Source organism: Hyperolius riggenbachi, chromosome 5 (genome assembly GCF_040937935.1).
Source record: "Hyperolius riggenbachi isolate aHypRig1 chromosome 5, aHypRig1.pri, whole genome shotgun sequence".
In the NCBI taxonomy this organism is placed as follows: domain Eukaryota; kingdom Metazoa; phylum Chordata; class Amphibia; order Anura; family Hyperoliidae; genus Hyperolius; species Hyperolius riggenbachi.
This window is the reverse complement of record NC_090650.1, coordinates 101,067,186-101,094,933: the sequence shown is the minus strand read 5'-3', so window position 1 is coordinate 101,094,933 and position 27,748 is coordinate 101,067,186. Positions and strand designations below refer to the sequence as shown.

Below are 27,748 nucleotides of genomic sequence, written 5' to 3'. Positions count from 1 at the left end.
GCTGCGTATTAGCATATTCTAAAACAACTTCCATGTTTTAAAAAAATACCAGCTAGCAGCAGACTGAAATGTAAAGGTAATTTTTAATAATGCTAAATTGTAAAATAGCTTTTGTAGCACTGAAATATACTATATCCGTTTTTCATGGCCAATTTAGCTTTCCATTCATTTGGTGACACAGCTAATGTACACTCACATCTCGATCTGAAGTCACTAGGTCAGCTCGCTCGCGCTCACGTAACAGCTCAGCCTCCAGGACCGCCACTTGTTGTCTAAGCTGGATGGTTTCTCTCTCTAGAACTGAAGTTATCTTCTGCAACTCCTCCTTCTCCTTCATTGCTTTCTCTATTTTCAGCTAAAAATAAAATAGATATTGCACAATGAATAACAATCAAAGAAAATGAGTTTCCACATTATGCATGGCAGTTCCTCAAATGCAGTAAAAAGGAAACATAGCCGTAAGTTTCTGGTTTCAGATGAACAGACTTTAGGTAGCCTTCTGGTGCTGGGATAACATTTTACATACATTTGGCATAGCAGCACATGCTCTGGAATGTGTGTACAGTTCTAGCAAACATACTTTCACTGGTCACAACTGCCTTAAGGCCCATACACACGTCGGATTTCCGCGAACGACGGGCCGTTTGAACGTCCCGTCGTTCGCCCGCTAAATCGGGCGTGTGTACAGGCTGTCGTTCGCTTGATAAGGGTGAGTTTGAGCGCTCCGCCCGGCGTTCACGGAAATCCGACGTGTGTATGGGCCTGTATTCTCTAAGCATCCATAAAGCAAATAAGTAATTTTTGCTTATAGAACATAGGCAATTGTTGCTTCATCCAACCATTGGTGATTAGATCACAGATTCTGATGCCTGTAACCAGTTTTATCCAGACCCTGCTACTAACCCTGATAAGGAGTTTAGAGTTTCCCTGTAGTTGGGTCACCACCTCCTTATCTGGCAGTAAAGCTGTATACTATATAGCCTTACCACCTCTGCAACACCAACTGCTTTCAGTAACAAGGCTCTATTGAGCCTTAGTGAGTCCCGGTGTTTGCAAGTACTGTACCTCCTGGTTCAGAAAGCTAGTCATGACCACTGCTGCCTGTATGCCATTATACTTGATGTCCAGGAATCTCATTCTTTTCTGAACATCTTACAGTTCCAAATAATATTCTGACTGCTATAGTAAGTGGAAAAAATGTTCTAGTGGCTATAAGCAGCAGATAAAAGTATAATAACGGAAAGTAAATAATTACACAGGGTCCACACTTCTTAAAATTAATTTGCCTTTGGTGAATGTGTGAAAATACGTTTGCCAAACCTCAAATGAAAATCCATTGAGAATAGCATTTCTTTTAAAATTCGTGTTTGTGCGTTCACATTTTCACATGTGTGAAAAATAAACATACTTTTTGCAGCATACATTTGTACATTGCATGGGGATTTTCATCGACTTTCATTAGCTGCTCTGAAAAAAAACGTATGCAAATATTCACCTATGAACGCAAATTTAAATGTGAAAAAAACTTTCACAATGACAAGTGTGAACCCTTCCTTAAAAGGATACCTTAGCACTAAATTAAATGCAAAAAGGACGCCTACTGTGTGTATGGGGAGCTATGCTGATCCTTACCACAACTCCGCAGTATGTCTAGGTCGGAGGTCACCGACCACGCCAACCAGGAATTTGATTGTGTTTCAAAATTTTTATTAAGTTTTACATTTTAAAAGGTACAACAACGCCGAATGCAGGTGCTTAAAGTTCACAAAAAGGACAACCGTTACCTGATGTCATTGGAAGATGACAAAGAGGTAAGCTACATTAAATAAAATACTTAAAACAATTAGGGAGAGTACATCCACAGTTTGCTGAAGGTGTGCCCCAGAGGACTATACCCAACTATCTGGGGCATGATATAGACATATCAGGGGGGGGGGGTTCCTGACTGAAAGTCAGAAGGAAAATGTGACCCAACCAGGAATTTTATTATTATCGGAGAATGGAGGGTGTCCTTTTTTTTTCAATATAAATTTAGTGCTTAGGTATCCATTAATGGACACAAGAAAAGAATAGTCAGAAATAAAATTGTGGGTTGTTTCAAGTGAATGTAGTAAAGACTAAAAAGGGTCAAGCAAGAAAAATGGAACCATAAACAGGAGTCTAGACTCTAGAGTAAATATTTGGAAATATTGACATAATCCCAATAATTGTAATTTTTTAGCATTGGTTTATTCTATTTAGTGATGGCTACTCTTGCAGATCCTTACGACTTTCCTTGTTCTAATTCTAACCAAGCATTCAGAAATCCAATTTACAATCTGGACCACTGTGCAGTGTTTGGGTCAACCATACTGAATATAATTTGAATAGTTTAGCTAGGTCTTTGTACTGAATGTAGGACTGTAAGATTTCTGCATGTGTGGCATGTCTTGTAGACAAGACATATGGATTACTTACCTCAAGTAGGCCAGCTTTGGTTGTCACTACCAACATGTCAGAATGGCCTTCATCTTCCATGGTTAACAATTCATCTACAGGAGATGATGTGCGGAATTGAAAAGGTGTGCTTGCACCTCGAATTTCTCCCTTGTGTGTCACATAGCAGAACTGGTAAAATTCACCATCATCATTTGGTAGGTAGTATCCTAAGAAAAGAGAAAAGCATGTCGGTTCCAGATCTCTAGGAAATGTGTGCTTCTCAAATGAGAAAAAAATAAAACAAAAACAAAATAAGTAAAATACAATCTGCTTTTCTGCTGCCATATTTAATCCCCTTTACAGAATGCGAGTTGCTTAACTGTCAAGCTGATCTTTTGGCTAAAACAGTACCTAAAACAAGAAAGCAGCCAATGAAATCACAGCAGAGTGAGAAACCTGACAAATCATAAATGACTAGCAGTACAGCCATGCACAAGACCAGCAGAAGAAAATCAAGAATATTACTCTTCAGGTTTTCTTCACTGTCTTTTAAATAAAAGTCGAGTTTAAAATATTAGACTACTCATAAGTAAACAATGCTCCCACCCCTAAGCTTATTTTGATGTTTTTGTAGGTGTCTAAATGGAAATCAGCCAATTCTGGCACAGCGCTCAAAAAGAAGAAAAAGAAAAAAAAAAAAAGGAGGAGGTAATAGCCGGTACCCGGATTATGCATTAAACGCCACCCAGGGTTTTGCTTGCAGCAAGGGGAGACCTCTTCCTTTCGGCTTCACCCTGGACCAAAATATGGCTGTGGCCATTTCATAAGAGCCCATGTGTGCCAAGAAAGAAGACGCTGCTAATGAGGAGTAGTTTCAGCATTTTTCACAGTAGAGAGCGACCTGCTTCAGTCCAGCTCTATGGCAGTGAAAGCCTAAGACCCCATCCCCAGCACAAATTTCCAACGGATGTGTGATGGACGTTAGCATGGGCTTAAAGTACAACCCCAAAACTGCCCACAAATTTGGGTGTGGTTTTGTGTAATAAACTACAACTGAAGTCCCACTGGATCCTCAAGAAGGTTGGATCAGTAAAGCCTTATGTAAATACATTTGTAACTACATCACAACATTTTTAATATGTTGGTGGTTCATATTTTGTATGCCTATTTGCAAAACTGATAGCATAATAATATGATGTCCAGTTCAGCCAGTAAACTATGCAGTCAGGAAAATGGCAGTGTGTTGCTTAAAATCAGTGTAGCTTGAACACAGAAGCTCCCACCAAGCCTTGAAGCCTGTACTCCAAGATCCAAGAACAATGTTCCAGTACCCTGGAGTGTGGTACAGCTCAGTGACTGAGAAGGCTCACACGGAGGAAAAAAATAAATAAACCTATTCACTCTGTGCAGAACTTATTCATTAAAACATGCTGGGAACATATGATGCAATTTCCTGTCTGATGGGTAATCTGACGGGAAGTTGTATTGCGTGTACATGTCAAAATGGCTCCCAATCGATAAAGGGATCAATTTTCCAATTATAACTTTGCAAAATCGTTCTCTTTATCGATCAGAAAAAAACCGACAGGTCTGAAATAATCGTCCAGTTCCCTTCGATTGGACCGGAAGTTGCACCAGGTTTTCCCAGTATTAAATGTTATATTGTTAAGGCTAATCTACTGTAGCAACTGTGAATTCTGATTGTTATTATGCTTGAACTTCAATTTAACTTTTAAGATCTTAAAGAAAAGCTTTAAAAAAAAACATAAAAAACTGCTGATGCGTTAACCGTACAAGATCCAAACTGATTTATTTGGCAGAGGCTGAAATTGTTCTCAATAGTAGGGTTATTACCCTTTGGCAAAAGGTTAAACTATTCCAAGAACATAGTGCTGGAGAAGGGTTCTGTGTACAGCAGCTATGCTTTGGTTTTAGGAACACAGAAGGAATTTGATGGAGCAGGGGCCTATGAAATGGCATTGGCATTTCAGAAGCAGGCTACTTTAGTTTGTATTAACACAAATATTTATCCTGGAAGTCAGTAAAGCGCCTTAGCACATTTTTTTTCCAGGGTACTTTTCAACATGTTCACATTACAAGCATTCTGCATAGTAGCTAGAAGTGGGACACTTTAGCAGGAGCTATTTAAAAAGAAAAACTGCAGTTTTTCTATCAACAGCATATCAGGTTTGGCAAAGTACGGTAATTGGGAGTCTGTGAGATTTCAGAAAACACAGATTTGAGCAATCCCTGTACACTATACAATTGTGGGCTACATGCTCTTGGCCTAGCTAGATAGAATTAGTATGTAAAATTGAGAAGAACATGTTTCATTCAGAATATTCAACTGAACTTCTCTTCACTGCTCCAGATCTATAAAGAAAACACAGTCTGGAATATGAATATAGCAGACATAGTAAAACATATAAAAGCAACAGATACTGTATGTATAGCTAAAGACGAGTTAGAGTTAAAATTTATGGTACATTGCAATCAGACAAGCATAATAAGCATATGGCTGTAACTTCAACTTTGATATTCATGTTCCACACCTGGTTGCCTAGCTATTTAATCTGTTATGGCAGAAAGGGTCCCACTAACTACTGGGTATAGTTGCCAATGTCCCACAGGCAACTATAAACAGTTATGAGTTCCCAACGCCCCACTAGCTACTGTAAATAGCTATATGGCTGCCAGGCTGAAAAACTAAATACTGTAAGTGGACGTACCTGCCAACGTCCAACTGGTTAATGTAAATAGCTATGTACTGCCAATGTCTCCTAGGCTACTATAAACAGTTATGAGCTGCCAACGTCCTGCTAGCTGCTGTAAATATGCTATATGGTTGCAAGTGCCCCATTACCTGCTACAAATATAAATAATTGCCAACATCCTATAAGTTTATTAAGTTAGTTCTGTGTTGCCAAGGTTCCACAGGTTACTATTAACAGTTACGAGTTGCCAGTGTTCCACTAGTCACTGCAGATGGCTATTGTTGCCAATGTTCCTCTGGGTACTGTAAATAACCAAGTTGCCAGGACTCCAATGTCCAAAGTCTGCTATAAACATCTATATGTGCCGATGTTCCATAGGCTAATGCTTACCATTATCCCACAGACTACTGTAAATAGCTATAAAGATGCGATTGTCCCCAGAAGTTACTGTAAAAGGCATTAGTTGACAATGGCTTTAATTCACTAAGCTTATCTCCTGTCTTTAATAACGTTTCTGAGCCGTTTCTAGTGTTGTCACCATGGTGGTTCGATAGTGTACTGGTTAAGGGCTCAGCCTCTGACACAGGAGACCAAGGTTCAAATCTTGGCTCTGCCTGTTCAGTAAGGGCTCTTTCACATTAGACAACGCATGCAGGAGCCTTTCTCCTGCACGCGTTGTCTGCCTGCGGCGTGTCGTCGGGTATCTGCGGTGCGACGCAATCAGCGGCGGTAGCTGGTGATTACACCCGACGAAAAAATTTCTGTATACATGCAGCATGAAAAATGTGGACAAACATGTTTTTGATTTAAAAAAAAACATTCAGCCTATATTTATTGGTTTGGGTAAAAGTTATAGCGTTTACAAACTATGGTGCAAAAAGTGAATTTTCCCATTTTCCAGCATCTCTGACTTTTCTGACCACCTGACATGTTTCATGAGGGGCTAGAATTTCAGGATAGTATAAATACCCCCCAAATGACCCCATTTTGGAAAGAAGACATCCCAAAGTATTCACTGAGAGGCATAGTGAGTTCATATAAGATATTATTTTTTGTCACAAGTAAGCGGAAAATTACACTTTGTGACACAAAAAAAAAAAGTTTCCATTTCTTCTAACTTGCGACAAAAAAAAATGAAATCTGCCACGGACTCACCATGCCCCTCTCTGAATACCTTGAAGTGTCTACTTTCCAAAATGGGGTCATTTGTGGGGTGTGTTTACTGTCCTGACATTTTGGGGGGTGCTAAATTGTAAGCACCCCTGTAAAGCCTAAAGGTGCTCATTGGACTTTTGGGCCCCTTAGCGCAGTTAGGCTGCAAAAAAGTGCCACACATGTGGTATTGCCGTACTCAGGAGAAGTAGTATAATGTGTTTTGGGGTGCATTTTTACACATACCCATGCTGGGTGGGAGAAATATCTCTGTAAATGACAATTGTTTGATTTTTTTTTTACACACAATTGTCCATTTACAGAGATATTTCTCCCACTCAGCATGGGTATGTGTAAAAATACACCCCAAAACACATTATACTACTTCACCTGAGTACGGCGGTACACTTTTTTGCAGCCTAGGTGCACTAAGGGGCCCAACGTCCTATTCACAGGTCCTATTCACAGGTCATTTTGAGGCATTTGTTTTCTAGACTACTCCTCACGGTTTAGGGCCCCTAAAATGCCAGGGCAGTATAGGAACCCCACAAGTGACCCCATTTTAGAAAGAAGACACACAGAGTACGGCGATACCACATGTGTGGCACTTTTTTGTACCCTAACTGCGCTAAGGGGCCCAAAGTCCAATGAGTACCTTTAGGATTTCACAGGTCATTTTTGTTTCAAGACTACTCCTCACGGTTTAGGGCCCCTAAAATGCCAGGGCAGTACAGGAACCCCACTAATGACCCCATTTTAAAAAGAAGACACCCCAAGGTATTCCGTTAGGAGTATGGTGAGTTCATAGAAGTTTTTATTTTTTTTGTCACAAGTTAGCGGAAATTGATTTTAATTGTTTTTTTTCACAAAGTGTCATTTTCCGCTAACTTGTGACAAAATAAAATCTTCTATGAACCCACCATACTCCTAACGGAATACCTTTGGGTGTCTTCTTTCTAGAATGGGGTCATTTGTGGGGTTCTTATACTGCCCTGGCATTTTAGGGGCCCTAAACCGTGAGGAGTAGTCTTGAAACCAAATGTCGCAAAATGACCTGTGAAATCCTAAAGGTACTCATTGGACTTTGGGCCCCTTAGTGCACTTGGGGTGTAAAAAAGTGCCACACATGTGGTACCGCCGTACTCAAGAGAAGTAGTATAATGTGTTTTGGGGTGTATTTTTACACATACCCATGCTGGGTGGGAGAAATAGCTCTGTAAATGACAATTGTTTGATTTTTTTACACACAATTCTCCATTTACAGAGAGATTTCTCCCACCCAACATGGGTATGTGTAAAAATACACTCCAAAACACATTATACTACTTTTCCTGAGTACGGCGGTACCACATGTGACACTTTTTTGCAGCCTAGGTGCACTAAGGGGCCCAACATCCTATTCACAGGTCATTTTGAGGCAATTGTTTTCTAGACTACTCCTCACGTTTTAGGGCCCCTAAAATGCCAGGGCAGTATAGGAACCCCACAAGTGACCCCATTTTAGAAAGAAGACACCCCAAGGTATTCCGTTAGGTGTATGGCGAGTTCATAGAAGATTTTATTTTTTGTCACAAGTTAGTGAAAAATGACACTTTGTGAAAAAAAAAAACAATAAAAATCAATTTCCGCTAACTTTTGTCTTCTTTCTAAAATGGGGTCACTTGTGGGGTTCCTATACCGCCCTGGCATTTTACAGGCCCAAAACCGTGAGTAGTCTGGAATCCAAATGTCTCAAAATGACTGTTCAGGGGTGTAAGCATCTGCAAATTTTGATGACAGGTGGTCTATGAGGGGGCGAATTTTGTGGAACCGGTCATAAGCAGGGTGGCCTTTTAGATGACAGGTTGTATTGGGCCTGATCTGATGGATAGGAGTGCTAGGGGGGGTGACAGGAGGTGATTGATGGGTGTCTCAGGGGGTGGTTAGAGGGGAAAATAGATGCAATCAATGCACTGTGGAGGTGATCGGAAGGGGGTCTGAGGGGGATCTGAGGGTTTGGCCGAGTGATCAGGAGCCCACACGGGGCAAATTAGGGCCTGATCTGATGGGTAGGTGTGCTAGGGAGTGACAGGAGGTGATTGATGGGTGTCTCAAGGTGTGATTAGAGGGGGGAATAGATGCAAGCAATGCACTGGCGAGGTGATCAGGGCTGAGGTCTGAGGGCGTTCTGAGGGTGTGGGCGGGTGATTGAGTGCCCCAGGGGCAGATAGGGGTCTAATCTGATGGGTAGCAGTGACAGGGGGTGATTGATGGGTAATTAGTGGGTGTTTAGGGTAGAGAACAGATGTAAACAATGCACTTGGGAGGTGATCGGACGTCGGATCTGCGGGCAATCTATTGGTGTGGGTGGGTGATTAGATTGCCCGTAAGGGGCAGGTTAGGGGTTGATTGATGGGTGGCAGTGATAGGGGGTGATTGATGGGTGGCAGTGACAGGGGGTGATTGATGGGTGATTGACAGGTGATCAGTGGGTTATTACAGGGAAGAACAGATGTAAATATTGCACTGGCGAATTGATAAGGGGGGGGGTCTGAGTGCAATCTGAGCGTGTAGGCAGGTGATTGGGTGCCCGCAAGGGGCAGATTAGGGTCTGATCTGATGGGTAACAGTGACAGGTGGTGATAGGGGGTGATTGATGGGTAATTAGTGGGTGTTTAGGGTAGAGAACAGATGTAAACACTGCACTTGGGAGATGATCTGACGTCGGATCTGCGGGCGATCTATTGGTGTGGGTGGGTGATCAGATTGCCCGCAAGGGGCAGGTTAGGGGGTGATTGATGGGTGGCAGTGACAGGGGGTGATTGATGGGTGATTGACAGGTGATCAGGGGGATAGATGCCTACAGTACACAGGGGGGGGGGGGGTCTGGGGAGAATCTGAGGGGTGGGGGTGATCAGGAGGGAGCAGGGGGCAGTTTAGGGCATAAAAAAAAATAGCGTTGACAGATAGTGACAGGGAGTGATTGATGGGTGATTAGGGGGGGGGGGGTGATTGGGTGCAAACAGGGGTCTGGGGGGTGGGCAGGGGGGGGGGGGGTCTGAGGGGTGCTGTGGGCGATCAGGGGGCAGGGGGCGGGGATCAGTGTGCTTGGGTGCAGACTAGGGTGGCTGCAGCCTGCCCTGGTGGTCCCTCGGACACTGGGACCACCAGGGCAGGAGGCAGCCAGTATAATACACTTTGTATACATTACAAAGTGTATTATACACTTTGTATGCGGCGATCCGGGTGCTAGTAACCCGCCGGCGCTTCCGAACGGCCGGCGGGTTACAGCGCGAGGGGGATCGGAGCCAGTCGCCGGCAGCCGATCGCGTCACGAATGACACGATCGCGCCGCCCATGCCCGTACAAGGACCACCGCCATTTGTACATGCGGCGGTCCTTGCGGGGTCCACTTCCCGGCCGCCAATTGTATATACGGCGGTCGGGAAGTGGTTAATTCACTAAAGGCTCATACACACGTCAGATTTGAAGCCGGGTCGTTTGTGAAAATCCGACGTGTGTACGAGCCTTTAGTGAATTAAAGACCACCTCCAGCCAAAAAAAGAGGTCTGTATGGCAATACATATATGTAGTCTATGCACTGTGTAGAGTTAGATGAACATATAAAGATTACATGACATTATGGTGGATAGAACAGACACACATTTATATGTGTAGCAGCACTTCCTTATTACTCCTAATGCTGAAGCTTTGTGTCCGTCCGTCCCTCCCCCAGCCTGGTTAACTCCACTGCCCCTCCCTCTCCTGCTCTCTGCCTGCCTGGATCAAATTACTTCTCTTTTCATAAACTGTAGTACAGAGAAGAGACAAGAAAACTGCAGCAGCCTGTCTTATATCTGTTTGCTATAATTCTTATTTCAGATGTCTGTCTGTCTGCCTAGATTAGATCACATGGATATGAGGGGTGGAGTTATGACATAAATCCCCCAGCATCCTTTGCACCTATGGTTTGGAAAGAAAAGGATTTCATACTGGGGGCGGGGATTTCAAGACCATATGTGGAATACGGACCCTGGGGGTGAGAAAATCACACTTTATCATGTGTGATTTTATATATCTTGGCAACTTACTTGGTTTAAAGCAAATTGTAATTTATAATTTAGGTACTCTAACACTGAAAATACCGATCGATGTGTGGTGGCGAGTTTTCTCTTGCCTTATACAGTATCAGAATAATCTTAGTAAATTGAGGCCAATGTCCCACAGGCTACTGCAAATAGCTATATGGCTGCCAATATTCCACAGGCTACAGGAAATAGCAGATAGCCATGAGTGCCAATGTCCCACAGGCTTAAGTAAATACCCATGAATGCCAATGTCCCACAGGCTACTGTAGAGTGGCAATCATGGCTATGTCCTATAGGCTACTGTAGAGTGGCAATCATGGCCATGTCCCATAGGCTGCTGTAGAGTGGCAAGCATGGCCATGTCCCATAGGTTACTGTAAAGTGGCAATCATGGCTATGCCCCACAGGCTACTGTAGAGTGGCAATCATGGCTATGTCCCACAGGCTACTGCAGAGTGGCAATCATGGCTATGTCCCACAGGCTACTGTATAGTGGCAATCATGGCTATGTCCCACAGGCTACTGTAGAGTGGCAATCATGGCTATGTCCCATAGGTTACTGTAAAGTGGCAATCATGGCCATGTCCCATAGGCTGCTGTAGAGTGGCAAGCATGGCCATGTCCCATAGGTTACTGTAAAGTGGCAATCATGGCTATGTCCCACAGGCTACTGTAGAGTGGCAATCATGGCTATGTCCCACAGGCTACTGCAGAGTGGCAATCATGGCTATGTCCCACAGGCTACTGCAGAGTGGCAATCATGGCTATGTCCCACAGGCTACTGTAGAGTGGCAATCATGGCTATGTCCCACAGGCTACTGCAGAGTGGCAATCATGGCTATTTCCCACAGGCTACTGTAGAGTGGCAATCATGGCTATTTTCCACAGGCTACTGTATAGTGGCAATCATGGCTATGTCCCACAGGCTACTGTAGAGTGGCAATCATGGCTATGTCCCACAGGCTACTGTAGAGTGCAAACTAGTCTGCAGTGTTAAAAAGAGTGCTTGCAGACCTTAAAGAGCTGTTGCAACCAGCTGATGGACAGAAAATATGACACCAACAAGAGAGCTGCCATTTGAAACAATGGACAGGATTATAAAACTCCTTCAAGCAGGTAAATCAACAAGGGCTGTGGTAAAAGATGTTGGTTGTTCCCAGCCAGCTTTGTCTAATATCTGGAGCAAGTACAAACAAAGGCATGGCTATAAAAGGGAAACACAAAGGAAGACCAAGACATCAAAGCCTCACAACAGAAAACTCAAAACAATATGCCTTGAAAACAGAACCTGCACAACAAAGATATGAAAACAAGTGGGCAGAAGCAGAACTCCATGTTTGTGACCTCACTGTAAGACATCGGCTAAAAGAAATGGGATTTAGGTACAAAAAATCCAAGCATAAACCACCATTAACATTTAAACTGGAGAAGTCAAGGTTACATAATCAAGAGAATCAAGTCATTGGCTGAAGAAGTATGGATGAAATATCTCAGAATCTGCATTGGCCAATGAGGAGATTCTAGCACCTATTTTTGGTGCCATCTGAATAAAACATAAAAAGAAGACTGCCTGAAGAAAACAAGCACATTTTTCACAGTCATTGGTGATGAAGCCGCATATCTGGTAAAGAAAGAAGTCAGCCATCCCTTTACTGTAAGTGCACACGTGTATACTAAAATTGTAGAAACTTTCCTCATTCCATTAATCCAAAGTAGGTTTGGGGATGATGGGTCATTTTTTAGGATAATGCATCTTGCTACTGAACAAACAGCGTTAAAACTTTTGTTCAGGAAAGGCATATCAACTTAATGACATGATCAGGAAACAGTCCGGATCTCAATCCAATTGAAAGTTTATGGAGGAAACAAATGATTAATGACAAGCTCCATCCTGTAAAGCTGATCTGTCAACTGATATATGAGAATTTTGGATCGGATTGATAAACAATATTGGTTTTATTCAGTGAAGTCCATGCCTCAAAGAGCTCAAGCGATAATAAAAGCCAGAGTAGGTGCAACAAAGTACTAATTGGAATTTATTTTTATTTATTTTTTTCAGCTCTTTATTCTATAATTTTACCTCTGCTTGATCTGAACAAAGATGTGCCATCAATTAAAACAATGTCATTCAATTATTTGAGGCATGTTTTACAAAGCTTTAATGCTGAGCGGTTAGATAAAATAGTTTTGTGTCAAGTGTTTTGCATTTTTTTTAACTACAAAATAAAACTGACTATACATCCTCCAAGAGAAGGGATTCCATATTTTTTTTGCCAGAGGTTTATAATCAAGTATTTGGTGAAGCTTCTCTACATGTCTGACTTTGCCCTGTCATTCGGCAATTATTCAGCATTCTGGTCTGGCAGTCATAAGAAGTCTCTAGAGAACAAGTAGGAGGTGACAAAAAAGCTGAATTCTTTGGCATTTGTGTCCAATAAAGACAGTATAAGTAACAGTGAGTGATTTGGTATATATTGAGGGCCCAAGGTGGTTGCTGCATGCCCAAGATGCTCCACACGTTGGCCATGATTCAAACGTGTTTTCACCTGAAAGTTGGTGTCTTTACACCTTAAAATGGTATTATATTCCCAAAACTAAAACCTCAGTAACTACTTTTAGTTACATAGAAGGACATTTGAAAGCAATCCCATGCATTCTCCACATATAAAAATGTATACTTTCACTGTAGAGAAGAGTACAAGATAGCTTATTTTGGTCTTATTGGCAAAGGCAGAAGACTCTGTGTTTTGTTTCTGCTCCTTCCCTCTGCTGAACGGACTCATAGCTCTGGCAAGAGCTGAGCCACTTAAAGCGGACCCAAACCAAACATTTTTTTAATTCAAAATATTTAGTTGCACTACTTGGACACATACAAAGATAAATAAACACTCCTTCAAGCCTATGAGCATTTCAGTGCATGCTTTTCACCTTTCTCTTTTCATAACTAGGGTTATACAGGTGGCAGCCATTATCAATTCCTCCTTTGCTGGACACCATCTACTCCACCAGTTTGCCGGATTCTGTCCCGGCAATATGAAAGGAAGGAAGGGGTTCCTCCAATAAATGTAAAATATTTTAGAATTTGTCATCATGCAGCTGAAAAAAGGCTGCTATTTATTATTATAATTTAGAAAATAGATTTTAATTCTGAAATCTTGTATTTTTAATTTGGGTCCACTTTAAGCAGAAAAGGCGGGGCAGAGTGAAGGCACATGTCTCGGAGAACTTCAGCCAGCAATGATTACATTTGCCGTTAGCCAGAGGTAAGCTATCTTGAATTGCTCTCTGCAGTGAAAGTATATGTTTTTATACATAGAGAATGTGTGGTTTTGCTTTCAAATGTCATTGCACTAAGAATAGTTACGTAAATCTTAGCTTTGGGAGTATAATCCCACTTTAATAAAACACCTTTTCAGCCCCTGGCAAGCCTCCATGTTTGTCATTGTGACAAAAAAAAAAAAAAAAAAAGAACCAGCACTTACACAAATGAGAGGTCTCTGAGTAGGGATGATCAATGATATGCAAATACTTCAGATTTGATGCCAATTTATATACAAATATATGCAGCTTCAAAATGAACCAATTACATTGATTGGTCCATTTTCAAATTGCGTACATTTGCATAAACTCTGAAGTATCTGCATCTCTTTGATCATCCATAGCTCTGGGACCCACACATGCTACATTGACAGTAGAGGAAGAAGAAAAAGAAAAAGCTGATGGATGTTACTCTACCCTCTCCATAAAACCAGTCCTACCAGACCTTGATTACCCCAGAAGCCCTTTGCACCCAATCTTGCAGAGGGTAATTTGAAAAGGGTGAATGCCCGGTCTTAAAGAGGAACTCCAGTGAAAATAATGTAATAAAAAAAAGTGCTTCATTTTTACAACAATTATGTATAAAGGATTTAGTCAGTGTTTGACCTTTGTAAAATCTTTTAAATCCCTGATTCACATTCTGACATTTATCACATGGTGACATTTTTACTGATGGCAGGTGATGTAGCTGCTGCATGCTTTTTTGGCAGTTGGAAACAGCTGTAAACAGCTACGTCCCACAATGCAACAAGGTTCACAGACAGGAAAGTACCATGGTCCTCAGAGTTTCCTGTGGGAGGGGTTTCACCACAATATCAGTCATACAGCGCCCCCTGATGTTCTGTTTGTGAAAAGTAATAGATTTCTTATGTAAAAGGGGTATCAGCTACTGATTGGGATAAAGTTCTATTCTTGGTCGGAGGTTCTCTTTAAGGTGCAGTAAGGTGGTGGTGTTTACCTACAAAGCATACCTGGTGGCACGGACTTGTCTTACAAGTTCTGGGGATTGGAAATCCTGAATAAAGGCGTCCTTTTAAGCCAAGGTACTTTTATGCATATGCGCATTCATACGAACTTTTACTTTGAGCTTAATGTTGCGTGGTGCACCACCTGATTGCACCTATTATATTGTCAGTGCAGTGTTGATTTAAAGGAGTACTGTACCCCCTACAAAAAAAAAAAAAAAACCTTACCTGGGGCTACTAATGGTCCCCCTCAGACATCCTGTGCCCGCGCAGCCAGTCACTGATGCTTCGGCCCCGCCTCCGGTTCACTTCTGGAATTTGCGGCTTTAAAGTCGGAAAACCATTGCGTCTGCGCGGTCGCGCCCTCCCTCCTGCTGATGCCACCAGGAGTGTATTGCGCGGGCCCAGTATGGTCTGCGTTTGTGCAGTACACTCCTGGTGACATCAGCAAGAACGAGGACACAGCCGCGCAGGCACAGCAGTTTTCCGACTTTAAAGTCGCAAATTCCGGAAGTGAACAGTAGGCAGGGACCGGAGCATCGGTGAGTGGCTGCGCGGGCACAGGACGTCTGCGGGGGACCATCAGAAGCCGTGGGTATGTTCAACTCTTTTTCCCCCGACCCCCTACAGTACTCCTTTAAGAAGTGCAATTCATTGACCCAAATGTATGCAATAAAACCAGGAAAAAAAAAATAGAATGTCATTAGCATCTCTACTTTTTAATGATTGGAAAAGCTGAAAAATCATACCCACTCACTTTTGTTATTTCAAACCATAGATGCCAGCACTTCCCTACCATCTTCTCACAACCTTTCCTTAGCAAAACTTAAGGTCTAAAGAGTGTGTGGCTCTATGCAGGCCACATACACTAAAATATAAGAAACTGCCTGGTTCTAGAACATTAGAGCTACTGTAGATGCATCATGATAGGAAAAAAAGAGAGTCTGCAAATGTTTCCAAATTACAGGTCAGCAGCATGCTGCACTTGGGAAGATCAAGGAAATACTACTGTTTTAGTGCTTGATTATGGCAGTCTGCTTTTGTAACTTGGCTCGTTCATGTCTCATATGGACATTTTATAAAGAACTTCATAAAATTCGGCTTTTTATGCATGTGAAAAAAATGGAGTGCTCAGTGTATCAGTCCAAGCTCAGTTTATGGCCTAACCGCTAGTTTACACAGGTGGAAGCACCCAGCTGTTATTGGACAACAGCTCACGACTTTGCTGGGGCGCTCAATGAACAGGTGAATTATCCAGGGAATCACAACCACTAGCTCTGGCCAAAAATACAGAAGACATGTCAAACACACATAGAAGCCATAAAAACGTCTTGAAGAGGGAAATACATGTAACTATTTGAACACAGAAGACTCTACAGTGTTTTTAGAGTCTTTTGTGCCATATGAATTCTTTATTATGGTGATGTCCTTGTGTACCAGATATGATGCTGATGAGAAAGAAGAGACTATGAAGGGCAAGCCCAGAGCTTGTTTTTTTCAGTGAAAGTATTCGCACATTTTTAATAGGAGATGATCAAAGCTTGTGCTCAAGTTGTTTAACGTGATCCTGCAGTGAGGATATGGAGGATGCCATATTTATTTCCTTTTAAACAACGCCAGTTGCCCGGCTGTGCTGCTGGCCCTCTGCTAAAAAACCTCAAACCACTGACCCAGAGCAAATATGCTGATCAGGTGCTCTGACTGAAGTTTAACCACATTAATTACATTCCTTGTTGTAGGCGTTTAGCTCAGACACTACTGAAGCCAAACATTTCAGCAGGACAACCAAGTAGTTGACTTTTGTTTAAATGAAAATAAATATGGCAGCCTCTATATCCCTCTCACCCCACAGTCACTTTAAAGTGTACCTGAGATGGCGTGTGTGGGCCAAATTATACTTACCTTCCTCCAGCCCCATGAGAAGCAGAGTTCCTCGACGTCCTCCCAGGCTGATCTGCTCTCTCAGAAATACTCCCAGTTATCGGGTATGTCATGGTCTTCAGCGCATGCGTGGTTTGGCAGTGCGGGCACCCCCATTGCACGCCCGCACCCAGGCCCGTTTTGCTTCTGCGCAGGCACAGAGTGCTCCAGGCTGTGGGAGCATGATGGGGGTGCGCGTGGCCGTGCATATGGAAAGTGCGGCTGCCTGATTACCAAGAGGTTTTCTGAGAGAACGGATAGGCCGGGGAGGACGTTGAGGGACTCCAGGCACTTCCCATTCACCACCTTCAGCTTCTCGAGGAAAGGGCACCTTAGAGTACAGAGGAGGCCCTCGGACAGTAGAGCTCATCCTATCTTACAGCTTTTTTTTATGGGCTGCCCCCTCATCACTAGTTGTCTTAAAGGACACAGTCTTCGGGGCTGGAAGTAATTTTTTTAAAGTGATCTGCAAAGGTACCAACAAATACGTCCATGTTTATACCTAGCAATTGGACTCTTGAGTAAGACTAATTGACCTGAAAAATGACAAAGGTCGAGAGGAAGCGGCTGAATGCGTAAGGCAATTTTATTTTCTTCATGATTTAAGATTGGACAAACTTGATTTAAAGCCAATGGGTACCGGATTAAAAATAAAAAAGTCAGATACTCACCTAAGGAGAGGGAAGGCTCGGTCCTAATGAGCCTTCCCTCTCCTCTCCCGGTGCCCTCGGTGCTGCGCTGGCTCCCCCGTTCGCGTCCGCCGCCGCAGGGACTTCGGAGGTCTTCGGGAGCACTCGGGCTTCCGAAGACGGGCAGCTCCATACTACGTACGCGCGAGTGCGTCATAGAGGGCGCTCACGCATGCGTAGTATGGAGCGGCCGCGTCATCGGGAGCCCGAGTGCTCCCGAAGGCTTCCGAAAGCTCCCGAAGGCATGCGGAAGTGGCAGTATTTGACCGAACTGGTCGAATACTGCCACGGGGTATCCTGCGCGGGACCGGGCACCGGGAGAGGAGGGGGAAGGCTCATTAGGACCGAGCCTTCCCTCTCCTTAGGTGAGTATCTGACTTTTTCTTTTTTAATTCGGTAAACATTCACTTTGAGGACACACATTTCTTGTTATTCTAACCTTGAAATGTCAGCACACAATCATGGGGGGAGTCTGGTGCGTAATTTTCAGGCATTGGTGACCACAAAAAGGTATAATAGTCTCGGGCAGTGCTCCAACCAACCTGAAAAACAGATATAAGATAATATTAAAGGAGGCACCACAACAACTTATAGACAAACGTAGTAACTTATTCAGGATACCCAATGTTATGTTATTTATCCTGGTTTCAGCATCAGAAACATTTTTTATATCTATATATTGCTGTATATTGGTATGTAACACTGCCTTCTCGGTGATGTTTACCATAAGCTATAATGGCACAAATCCTTCTCCCAGTGCACTTTGAGACACTAGGCCATATGCAATTCCCTTTCTCTCCTGAGTTTTCTTCTAGGAGATAATTTTTAATCTTCAATTTAAATTAACTTTTTAGCACTTTGCAATGGAAAAAGTACCAAAACGTAGGTGAAAAGGTACTATAAAAATATTTTGAGTATTTGTTTGCGTGCTGGTGGTGGGTAAAGAGTATTTTATTTACAGGTTGTAAAAATATCACCTAGGAGAAAACGCAGGAGAAAACGCAGGAGAAAAAGTTTGTGGCATATGGCCCTAGGGCCAATTTGCAATTCACTTTTTCTGTGTTTTCTCCTAGGAGAGAATTTTTCACCTTCGATTTAAAATACCTTTTTAGCACTTTGCAGTGGAAAAAAAAGTACCAAAAAAGTAGGTGAAAAAGTACTGTCAAAATAATTTTGAGTATTTGTTTGCTTACTGTTGGCTCAAAAGACATGTTATTGACAAGTTGTGAAAATATCACCTATGAGAAAACTCCAGAGTTTTCTCCTAGAAGAAATTTTCACACCTTGCCATAAAATGTATTTTAAATCACCAGCAAGGAAGAAAATACTCAAAATAATTTTGATACTTTTTCACCAACTTTTGGGTACTTTTTCAATTGTAAATGCTTAAAAGTTATGTTAAAGAGAACATAAAAATTATCTCCTAGTAGAAAACACAGGAGAAAAAGTTAAATGCATATGGGCCAAGAACCCATAAGCAATTCACTTTTTTTTTTTACTGAGTTTTCTCCTAGAAGAACATTTTTTCATCTTCTGTTTTAAGGGAAGATCCGCTCTGGAAATATAAAACAAACTGTACTTACCTGGGGCTTCTTCCAGCTCCTGGCAGTTGATCTGTGCCCCCGTAGCAGCTCCTGCGTCTCCCAGTGTACAGCGGTGAAAAAGCCGACCTCGCCGGGTCAGCTTCCAGTGCGCTCCACAGGTCATGTGGTGTATGTCACGTCATCGGGTCTTTACTGCGCAGTAGAGACCTGATGACGTCACGTACACCACGTGACCTGTGGAGCGCACTGAAAGCCGACCCGACGAGGTCGGCTTTTTAACCGCTGTACACCGGGAGATGCAGGAGCTGCTACGAGGGCACAGATCAACTGCCAGGAGCTGGAAGAAGCCCCAGGTAAGTGCAGTTTGTTTTATATTTTTAGCGCGGATCTTCCCTTTAAAATAAGTACCAAAAGTAGGTGAAAAAGTACTAGCAAAATGGTTTTGAGTATTTTCTTGCTTATTGCTGGTTCAACGACTTCAGCCCCACAGTGTCGAAAACCTTATGCATCCGAGCAACGTTAACCTCCCAGTCATTCGTCAATAACTTTATCACTACTTATCACAATGAATTGATCTATATCTTGGTTTTTTTTGCCACTAATAAGGGCTTGTTTCCACTGTTGCGACGCGATTTCGGCCGCATTCCGACGCTTGTAAAAACGCATGCGGATGCGTTTCCACATGCGTTTTTACCCGCGATTTCGCCTGCGATTTCGCATGGCAGGGTGCCATGCGAAATTAACCATGACACTGCCAGGGCTAAATAAAATTGAAAAAGGTGCGAAATCGCACGCGAAATCGCGGGTAAAAACGCATGTAACAAACGCATGCGTTTTTACTATTAAATACATTAGCGGCGATTCGCACGGATTCCCGACGCAGGCGAAATCGTTGGCTCTTTTGTGCGTTTTTTTCACGCTGAAAAAAACGCACCTCAACAACGCTACAGTGGAAACAGGCCCATCCACTTGCATTACATGTGCGGATCTGCATGCGTTGGACGCATGCAGATTCGCGATAGTGGAAACGAGCCCTTAGGCTTTCTTTGGGTGGTACATTTTGCTAAGAATTATTTTTTTCTAAATCCATTTTAGGAAGATTAAAAAAGCAATGGAAAAAAAATCATTATTTCTCAGTTTTTGCCCATTATAGTTTGAAATTAATATATGCTACCGTAATTAAAACTCATGTATTTTATTTGCCCATTTGTCTAGGTTATTACACCGTTTAAATGATGTCCCTATCACAAAGACATTTTCTCCCAGGTTTTCTCCTCAGATAATTTTTCATCATCTTTTAAAATAACTTTTTAGCATGTCGCAACTGAAAAAGTACCAAAAAGTAGGTGAAATGGTAGTGTCAAAATTATTCTGAGTTTTTGTTGGCTTGCAGATGGCTTAAAATAAATTTTATTGATGACTTATTGATAAAGGTGTGTACATTTAGGAGAAAAAGTGAATTGCATATGGGCCAAGGCTTTGCATCAGCTCACTGTTGGGAACAGGGATGGTCAAGGAGTTGATTTCGAGTTTCAAAATTTTGTATGCAAATTTGTGCAGCTTGAAAATGGACCAATCAAATTTTAACTCAGAAGGATTGATTGGTTTATTTTCAAGCTGCATAGATTTGCATAGAAAATTTGCATAATGCAGCATCAACTTAAAATTATTTGCATCTCATTGTCCATCCCTAGTTGGGAGCAATATTATTCACTTCTTGTGCAGACAGCGGCTGACTGAGGCCCAGTGCACACCAAAACCGCTAGCAGATCCGCAAAATGCTAGCGGTTTTGGGAGCTGATTTCAGAGCGATTCTAGGTATGTTTAGAGAGGTTTTGTGTAGCAGATTACACATATTGTTACAGTAAAAGCTGTTACTGAACAGCTTCTGTAACAAAAACGCCTGGCAAACCGCTCTGAAGTAGCGTTTTTCAGAGCGGTTTGCGTTTTTCCTATACTTTACATTGAGGACGAAACGCTTCCGAAAAACGCAAACGCGCAGCAGGAGGCGCGTTTGCGGCTTGGCAAAAACTTCAAACCGCCGGTGTGCACCATCCCATTGCAATACATTAGCCAAGCGTTTTTACAGGCGGATGCGGCCGGCGGATCGCTCCAAAAACCGCTCGGTGTGCACTAGGCCTGAGGGTCCTTTCACACTAGGAGTTGATAGGCAGCCTGCGGAACTCTCACAACTGCTTGCTGCTGCCTGGTAAATGCTCACTACTGCTTGGTAACTGCTCACTGCTGCCTGATAACTGCTTGGTGAGCACACAGTTCAACTGCCTATGTAAAAGGGCCCTTAATTATATTTTCAACTTGCCTTACAAGGAAGCTAATCAAATCAGATCTATGAATTACAAGTACTGAAAACTAGAAGCATACATCAAGGTGTCAAACTCGAAGCCCATAGCCATGCCAGTGTTTAGGACAAAGAAATGGAGAAACACTTTATGAATAACCCCTTTCCTGATTCTGTCCCATCAATTAATTTGAGTTGTATCAAAATGCATGAGGATCTCAGCCCCTGAGGTCTGGAGTTCGACATCCCTGCATTACACTGATACGCTTGTGATTTCAGGTTCACTCCTTCAGAGGTCTCACTGTCCTCTGCTGCTAGCTAGTATCTCAGCTGTTGCCAATTATAAGAGTCTTTACTACATATACATCCTCAGCATCCCTAGGACGTGATTCATCACTTCTGACGATGGAATAGATGTGCCATAGCAGCAAAAAGAGTGTGAAGAGATGTAGGATTGTTTACTCCTTACTACCTTCAGATTCTTAAAGAGGAACTGAAGTATCAAAACAAACCTTTTCACTTACCTGGGGCTTCTGCAAGTGCCCAGCAGCCGTCCTGTCTCGCGCCGGTCCTCCACGATCCTCTGTTCTCCCACCACCAGCTACTTTCGGTTTCGCTGCCAGGCCATTGTGCCATGCATATCCTTCTTTGCGTTCCAGTCTGCAATAGCGCTATTGCAGACAGGAATGCGTAAAAAGGATATACTTGGCAGGGCTGTGCCGGCCTCTACTTACAAGTCAAGGAACGAAACGGAGCGGTGGCAGGAGAATGGAGGATCGTGGAGGACGGCGTAGGACAGGACAGCTGCTGGGGGCTTGCTGAGGCCCCAGGTAAGTGAAAGTTTGTTTTAATGCTTACGTAAGTTCCGCTTTAACTAATGGCGCAAGCACATAAGACTTCTTCATTTTACAGGGATGGGTGCAGCAAGGAAAACGGCTTTTTCCCCTAGCACAGGGAGGAAGCAAAAGCTCTAACAAGTTATTTTTTCACCTTTCAACTGTTGCACGTGTCTCTGCCAAGTAACACACTGGGCTCAAGTTCAAGTCATTGGTAGTTGCAGAGACAGGAAGTAACAGGATTCCTTCATTGCACACTAACTGCAACAACGATAGATATTCTCTATCCAAAACTAAAGCTTTCAACCATATCTGAACTCCGGGGCCATATGCAATTAACTTTTTCTCTTAAGTTTTCTCCTAAGTGACATTTTCAAACTGGTCAATAAAATGCCTTTTAAGCCACCAGCAAGCAAGAAAACACTTAACAGTTTTGATAGCACTTTTTAACCAACTTTTTGGGTACCTTTTCAATTGCACACTGCTGAAAAGTTATTCTAAAGAAGAAGAAAAATGATCTCCTGGGAGAAAAGTCAGGAGAAAAAGTTAATGGCATACGGGCCCAGGTCCCTTACTAAATTCACTATTTCTCCTAGGAGATCATTTTTAATCCTCTGTTTAAAAATAAACTTTTTAGCACTGTGCAGTTGAAAATGTATCAATAAGTAGGTGAAGAAGTGCGGTCAAAATTATTCTCAGTATTTTGTTACTTGCTGGTGGTACAAAAGGCATATTATTGATAAGATGTGAAAATATCTTCAAGGAGAAATCTTAGGAGAAAAAGTAAAATTGAATAAGGCCCTGGATGATTTTTTTCTAACTACACATGTATTTTCATGTTCTCCTCTGACGGCTTAGCCATGTACCTTTACCTTGCCTCTGAAATCCCAGTTCTCAGGTGCTCTTGTTTCCTGTCTGTATATTTGCTGTTAGTCTACAGGTAGAAGGTGGGAAGATCTAAGGAATTTGACTTTGTAGAAAGAAAGTCAACCTATTTTTACGTTCTTCTCCTAAGCATATTTAGCTACATATATTAACCTTGTCTTTGTGAAGTACTATTCCTCAAATGTTCCCACATCTGTCTGTAGACTGGTAGGAAGCCTACTGGAAGTGGGAATATCTGAGGATTGTCATAGAGACAGTAAATGTAGTGGCTAAAGAGAAGAATTGTGGGACTTTTAAGCAAGGCTGTGGAGTTGGAGTCGAGGAGTCTAAGCAATTTTTGGGTACCTGGAGTCATAAGTTGGCGGTTTCATAAACTGAGAAGTCTGATGATTTTTGTACCGACTAAACAGCCCTGCTTTTAAGTGGACACTTGTGAATGAGTATTCGTAACCATGCATTTTTAATTCAAATAAAATGTAACATTACAGATTGATAAAATCAGACATAAAAAATATAAAAACATAGGTATCTTTTACAGCACAGCATCATACACCATCATTGTATTAGAAATATACAATTAAGCACAGATCTCTTCTCCGCACACAAAAAAAAACAAAAAACTAACAGGTAGCCAACTAGTATTGTACGTATTACGCTATAACGTAGTAGACAGTGCAGACCTTAAAGATACATATACATTTTATTTCACGAATCAATGTTCACTTTGTCTGGAAAGGGAATTGTACCATAAAGAAAAAAAGTAAAAAAAAAAAAAAAAAAAAAAAAAAAGATCCTAAACACTTGCTTGGCACAAGGATCTCATAACCCTCACCAGGAAAACTGAAGAAAAGAATACCGATGGCATCCAGCTGTACATGCAGGCAACCATAGTCTACAATGTGTACCATAGTTTATGAAACAGAATGACCATATTTAATGCTGAAAGGTGCAATTGCATGGCAGTGCTAAACAAAGGAAGTAAACCATTTAGAGGACTACCGATAATTGTGAGGAAAAAAAGTGCTTCCAGGGAGTATCTGTCATGGACCATCACCAAATTTGTCCTCCTGGCAGGAGTTGTGGATATTTGTGAGTTACGACATTATTTCAGCCATGTGCATCAGGTTAATCTATGTAAACATGTCACAAAACCAGTAAAGTTCATTACATATTAAGTAAGAAAGGGTTTTGGCAACTAAGCACTAGAAGATGTCATAACAGTCTTCTGTTTTCTGTTATAACAAATGGAAGACACAAGGAGAATGATCGCGTGATAATCCATGACAGGAAGAAAGAATCACGTTTTGTGATGATTGTTGTGGTGTAAAGGAAGAATCATGAACCAGATCAAATAAGAAACAAATGTTTTACAGCTTAAAATCATTTTCTGCAAAGCAATTGTGCTATGTTGTCAGAGGGGGAAGAAAGCATTTTATTTATTGCCCTAAACAGAGAAGAGATAAAAATGACATGGACAAGTTTTTCTCATCTTTGTAATGCCCTATGTTTATAAAATTAGCTCATCCTATGATAATTTGTAACAACTTCCAGCGTTTATAGTACTGTACAAGAAATGCCTGCTACCAGTTACTCTATTTAACTCATATACATATTGTTAAAGTGTTAGTGGACTTTTATTTAAAGTATTCCTGTGACCTGTGTAAAGGAAGAAATCTGATACTTACCTTGAGAGAGGGAAGCCTCTGGGTCCTAAATAGGCTTCCCTAATAGGCCAGAAGCAGCTAGACCATGGAACTGGCTTGGTTGATTAACATGTCAGAATATCCAAATAGAAGGAAAGAATCAAGAAAAAGCTTTATCTTCAGGGACAGTATTATGTGTTGGAAGATTTTCAGAAAAAAATACAAACTTCCATGTGTTGTGTCTAGAGATCTTCCAATATGGGGTAACACAGGATATCAATTTAGCATGAGCCCAAAAAAAGTTTTGGAATGGTAAGAAAAAGGAATAAAAAAAAAATAGGTGACCTCTTTGATATAAAGTAAGGCAAGTGGTTAAAATGTACAAAGTAAGAGCAAAGTGTGGGATACAAGAAGGCGACTTTTTGGTTTATGCACAGATAAAATTATGGGTGTCCTCAAGGATATTGGATATAAAAGTAATCACGGAATCAACGGTATTCAATCGACCGATTCATATAAATAAATAACTTTAAAGGGGCACTACAGCGAAAAACTGTAAAATTTAAAATATGTGCCAACATATTCAAATAAGAAGTACATTTTTTCCAGAGTAAAATGAGCCATAAATGACTTTTCTCCTATGTTGCTGTCACTTACAGTAGGTAGTAGAAATCTGACAGAAGTGACAGGTTTTGGACTAATTCATCTCTACATAGGGGATTCTCAGGGATATATTTATTTTCAAAAGCACTTAGTGAATGTCAGTTGCTCTGTCCAACTGCCAAAAAACTGTGTAGGGAGCAGGGAGGCTGGCCAGCATCATGGTTTAAAACGAAACTTGGTATACAGATCCTTTACTAGCTGGGATGATATGTTCTGGGGGTCTCACGGCCCCCCTGCACACGTGGGCGGAGCTACAAACAGCCAATCAGATTTCACCCATTCAAGTCAATGGAAAAAAATGTAAAAGGTTGCCATTCTCATAGTAATCAGGCCAGAGTACCCACACTTGGCACAGTTGGTCACTTGGTGACCGAGGTTACAAATCCAGGAAAAGAGGGTGGAGCATAAAACAGCCAATCAAATTTCAGCCATTCATTTTAAATGGGAAAATGTAAACTGCAGCCATTCTTAGACTGTTCATCGCAGGGTTCTCAAACTTGCCACACTTGGTCACTGGGTGAATGCGATTAAGATTCAAGAAAGTGGGTGGAGCCTACAACAGTTAATCAAAATTCACCTATTGATTTTCAAGGGGAATATTTAAACTGCTGCCATTCGTACACGATTAATGGCAGAGGCTTCAAACTTGCTACAGTCTGTCTTTGGGTGACTGGGGTCCAAATTCACTAAAGGGGCAGGGCCACAAACAGCCAATCAGATTTCCTTGGTGGATAAACTGCTTTCATTCACACATTTTGATGCCAGGAACCTTAAAGCTCACAAACTTGATCATTGAGTGACTGTGTCCAGGTTACAAAAATTAGGCGGAGCCAAAATCAAATTTGACTAGGGAAATATAAACTGTAGCCATTCTTACACCGTTAATGGCAGGGTTCTCAAACCTGGTACAGTTGGTCACTGGGTGATTAGGGTTCAAAATCAGAAAGGGGCGGAGCCACAAGCAGCCAATCAGATGTGTTTATTTTTCGATGGGAATATACAAAGTATTGATACCAAGGACCCCAAAGCTGATAAACTTGATAGAGTGACTGTATGTCAAGGTTAGAAAAAGTGTGCAGCGCCAACAACTTAACTTTTTACATGGCAGGGTTTCCAAACCTGATACAATTGGCCACTGAGTGACTGGGATTAATATTCAGAAATGTGGGTGGAGCCTAAAAACAGCCAATCCAAATTCACCTGTTGATTTTCAAGGGGGAACATTTACATTGCTACCATTCTTACACTGTTAATGGCAGAGGTCTCAAACCTGATACAGTCAGTTATTGGGTGACTGGGGTCCAAATTCACTAAAGTGGGTGGAGCCAAAAACAGCCAATCAGATTTTTTAGATTGATTTCAGCCATTCGGTTATTGGCAGGGTTCTCAAACTTGACACAGTTGGCCACTGGGTGACTGGGACTAATATTCAGTAAAGTGGTTGGAGCCTACAGCAGCCAATCAAAATTCACCTTTTGATTTTCAAGGGGAATATTTACATTGCTGCCATTCATACACTCTTAATGGCAGAGGCCTCAAATCTGGTACAGCCAGTCACTGGGAGACTAAGGTTTAAAGTCTGAAAAGGGAGTGGGCCAAAAACAGCCAATCAGATTTGTTTAATTTCAATGGTAAAATGCAACTTATTGATGCCAAAGACCCCACAGCTCATAAACTTGGTCATTGAGTGACTGTATGTCAAGGTTAGAAATAATGGGCAGAGCCAAAAACAACTAACTTTTTACATGGGAATATATACATTGCAGATATTCTTACACTGTTAATGGCAGGGTTCTCAAACTTGACACAGTTGGTCACTGGGGGACTAGGATTAATATTCGGAAAAGTAGGTGGAGCCTAAAAGAGCCAATCAAAATTCACCTATTGATTTTCAAGGGGAATATTGAAACTGCTGTCATTCTTACACTGTAAATGGCAGAGGCCTCAAACCTGCTACAGTCGGTCATCGAGTGACTGGGGTTCAAATTCACTAAAGGGGTGGAGCCACAAACAGCCAAACAGATTTGCTTTTTTTGGATAAACTGCTTCCATTCACACAATTTTTATCCCAGGAACCCAAAAGCTCACAAACTTGGTCATTGAGTAGTGACTGTGTGTCAAGGATACAAAAAGTGGGTGTAGTCAAAAACAGATTTTTCAGGGAAATTGTAAACTGCAGCCCTTCTTCACTGTTGATTGCAGGGTTCTCAAACTTTGCACAGTTGGTTACTGGGTGACTGGGATTAATATTCAGAAAAGTGGGTGGAGCCTAAAAAAGCCAATCAAAATCACCTGTTGATTTTCAAGGGGGATATTAAAATTGCTGCCATTCTTGCACTGTTAATGGCACAAGCCTCAAACCTGGTACAGTTAGTCATTGGGGTTCAAATTCAGAAAAAGGGGACCGAGCCACAAACCGTTTCATTACTTGGGAAAATACACATTGGCAGCCCTGTACAATCGCATATTGAAAGACAAAACATTTATCCGCACGGCAAATGACGCACAAATAAAATTGATCCCCAAATCTGGGAAGGACCTCCTTGATCCTTCATCCTTTAGACCCATTTCTCTGTTAAATCTAGACTTTAAATTAATGTCTAAAATCATGGCTGACAGATTGGCTTATGTTCTC

The 27,748-nt window shown here is 41.9% G+C and overlaps 1 protein-coding gene across 3 annotated transcripts in view; it reads right to left on the bottom strand.

The window, feature by feature from the left end:
- TAX1BP1 (Tax1 binding protein 1) overlaps positions 1 to 27,748 on the bottom strand; it is a 150,303-nt gene that overhangs the window by 89,903 nt on the left and 32,652 nt on the right. For all 3 annotated transcript variants that reach the window (XM_068236056.1, XM_068236057.1, XM_068236058.1), the window contains exons 3-5: positions 17,683 to 17,785; positions 2,458 to 2,645; positions 197 to 355 (exon numbers count right to left, since the gene is read on the bottom strand). In XM_068236056.1, coding sequence (XP_068092157.1) covers positions 197 to 355; positions 2,458 to 2,645; positions 17,683 to 17,785 — 450 coding nt within the window. The remainder of the gene's footprint in view (positions 1 to 196; positions 356 to 2,457; positions 2,646 to 17,682; positions 17,786 to 27,748) is intronic.